The 2,034-nt window shown below is 36.0% G+C and overlaps 1 protein-coding gene across 1 annotated transcript; it reads right to left on the bottom strand.

Annotated features, from left to right (window-relative positions):
* Positions 1–458: 458 nt before the first annotated feature.
* Positions 459–1,697, bottom strand: LOC120528647 (5-hydroxytryptamine receptor 4). The gene has a single exon (XM_039752810.1). The coding sequence runs from the start codon at positions 1,695–1,697 to the stop codon at positions 636–638; it is 1,062 nt and encodes a 353-aa protein (XP_039608744.1). The 3' UTR covers positions 459–635.
* Between the last annotated feature and the right edge of the window lie 337 nt (positions 1,698–2,034).

The following is a 2,034-nucleotide window of genomic DNA, read 5'->3' as shown; positions in this document are numbered from 1 at the left end:
CTGTTCTGTTTCAGAAAATAGAGACTGCTAAGCTGTTTTGTGTTATCAGAATACCATGCACCTCTGTACAACAGCATTCACATCAAGTATTAGGTCTTTTGATATAACTAACAACACTGCTTGTTCTTTTGAAAACAGTTTTGTATGAGGAAAATCCTTTGTTAACATACTCATAGATGCAACTAAATATGAATCCAGGATGTAAATATACATTTTTCATCAAATCTTTAATTGGCAAAATAAAAAAAGGATATTAAATACATCGAACTGCATGAGTATGCATTTTATTATATGAAAAACAGGTTTCCTAAAAAGAAATGTACAAAGAACAAGTATTCTTATCGCATTAGTTAATAATGATGGCCTCAAAAAACAGCCATTGCAAAATATGAAACACATACAGTATTTACCAAGCAGTGTGCTAGAGAGTAGGAGTTCAGGGACATTCAAAGCGCAGCATGATTTTGTTTTGGAGAAATCAAAAGGATAGGATTTTGTGAGCTTTTTGGGCTGAATGGCCTGTTTTTATCACAAATGTTCTAATGGCCTAATATTCTAATGAAAGTAGTAAGGCAATGAAATAAAACTGTTAAACTGGCTAAATAAACTACCTTTAGACTACTTTAATTTGATGTTCATTCGTTTTCCTCATTTTTATCACTTGAAAGATCAGCATTGGATGACACTCCAGGAAAACAGATTTTCCAGCTAATGATGATTAAAAAAGCTGCTCTGAATGATTTATTGAAAAAGCCGTAAAGAAAAGGGTTCATGGAGGAGTTCACATAGCCAAGCCACAAGAGAATCTCCCAAATAACCATATCGGTTTGTTGCATCAAAAATGGATCAATGATGTTTAGTGTAAAGAAAGGCAACCAAAATATAAGAAATGCACCAATTATGACCCCAAGAGTCTTAGCAGCCTTTTTCTCACTCTTTTTAGAAATTTTCACCTTTGCTTTTTTACTCTTACATACATCTGAGCTCTGTTGAGCCCTTTTGTTCTCTAGTGCATTTATTTGCATTACTTGTCGTTTAGCTACTCTGTAGATGCTCCAGTAGGCAAGAAGCATTATAAACATGGGTATGTAGAAAGCGACTAGCGAAGCAGTGACTGCGTATACCTTATTGACAAAAAAGAAACAGGTGTTTGTTGGAACTTTGTTTTCTATTCCAAGCTTTTGAAGCCCCAGCATAATTGGAGCAAACGAAATCAGGAGTGGGACAATCCAGCATGTAATAATGAGAATTATAACTCTCCTTCTAGACATTTTGAAACTGTAGACCAGAGGATTGCACACAGCATAATAGCGATCAAATGCTATGCAGCTCAGATGCAAAATTGAAGCTGTGCATAGCATGACATCAAGGCTTGTATGGATCTCACAGAAAGTTGGTCCAAAATACCAACACTGTTCAATAGTTCTAATCATGCTGTATGGCATCACTATCAGACCAACCAGGAAATCTGCAATGGCCAGGGAAAGGACAAAAGAATTTGTTGGTGACTGTAGCTGTTTGAAATAAATAATGGCCAGGACTACCAGCAAATTGCCTGTCACTGTGCAGAATATGACTATTACAATGAAAGAATACAGAAGTATTTTTGAAATGGTGCTCCTCAAACATACGCAAGGTTGCAGGTCAGTGAATAAAGATGAACTGCTACTGTTAAACCATTCTGAAGAGTTTGACATCTCCTCTGGCTAGAGTGTCTGAAAAAAATAGAAAAACATTATCATTTCTTATGCAATGCTTGGATTAAAATGCACCCATAAAAGAAAGTCTGTACTTTAGCTGACACAGTATAACTGACTCCATTCATTTATCGGCATCTTACTCATTACCATCTTTTATAAAAGCAGATTTGCGTTTTTGCTTTCTCCAGTTGGCTGCATTCTGTTTTTATGATTCTTTTGAAAAGCTTTATAGTTTTAAACAAAATAGTCATGTGTAATACAGTCGGTATTACAGCTGGTGGGGGTTTCCTTAAGAGTTCCCCATCTCCCACCCCATCCCATGATCTTAAACCCC

The sequence above is a fragment of the Polypterus senegalus genome, chromosome 4 (genome assembly GCF_016835505.1).
Source record: "Polypterus senegalus isolate Bchr_013 chromosome 4, ASM1683550v1, whole genome shotgun sequence".
In the NCBI taxonomy this organism is placed as follows: domain Eukaryota; kingdom Metazoa; phylum Chordata; class Cladistia; order Polypteriformes; family Polypteridae; genus Polypterus; species Polypterus senegalus.
This window is presented reverse-complemented; position numbering and strand designations above follow the sequence as displayed.

Excerpts from the sequence above, each read along its gene's own strand:
- LOC120528647 (XM_039752810.1), bottom strand. The coding sequence starts at position 1,697 with ATGTCAAACTCTTCAGAATGGTTTAACAGTAGCAGTTCATCTTTATTC.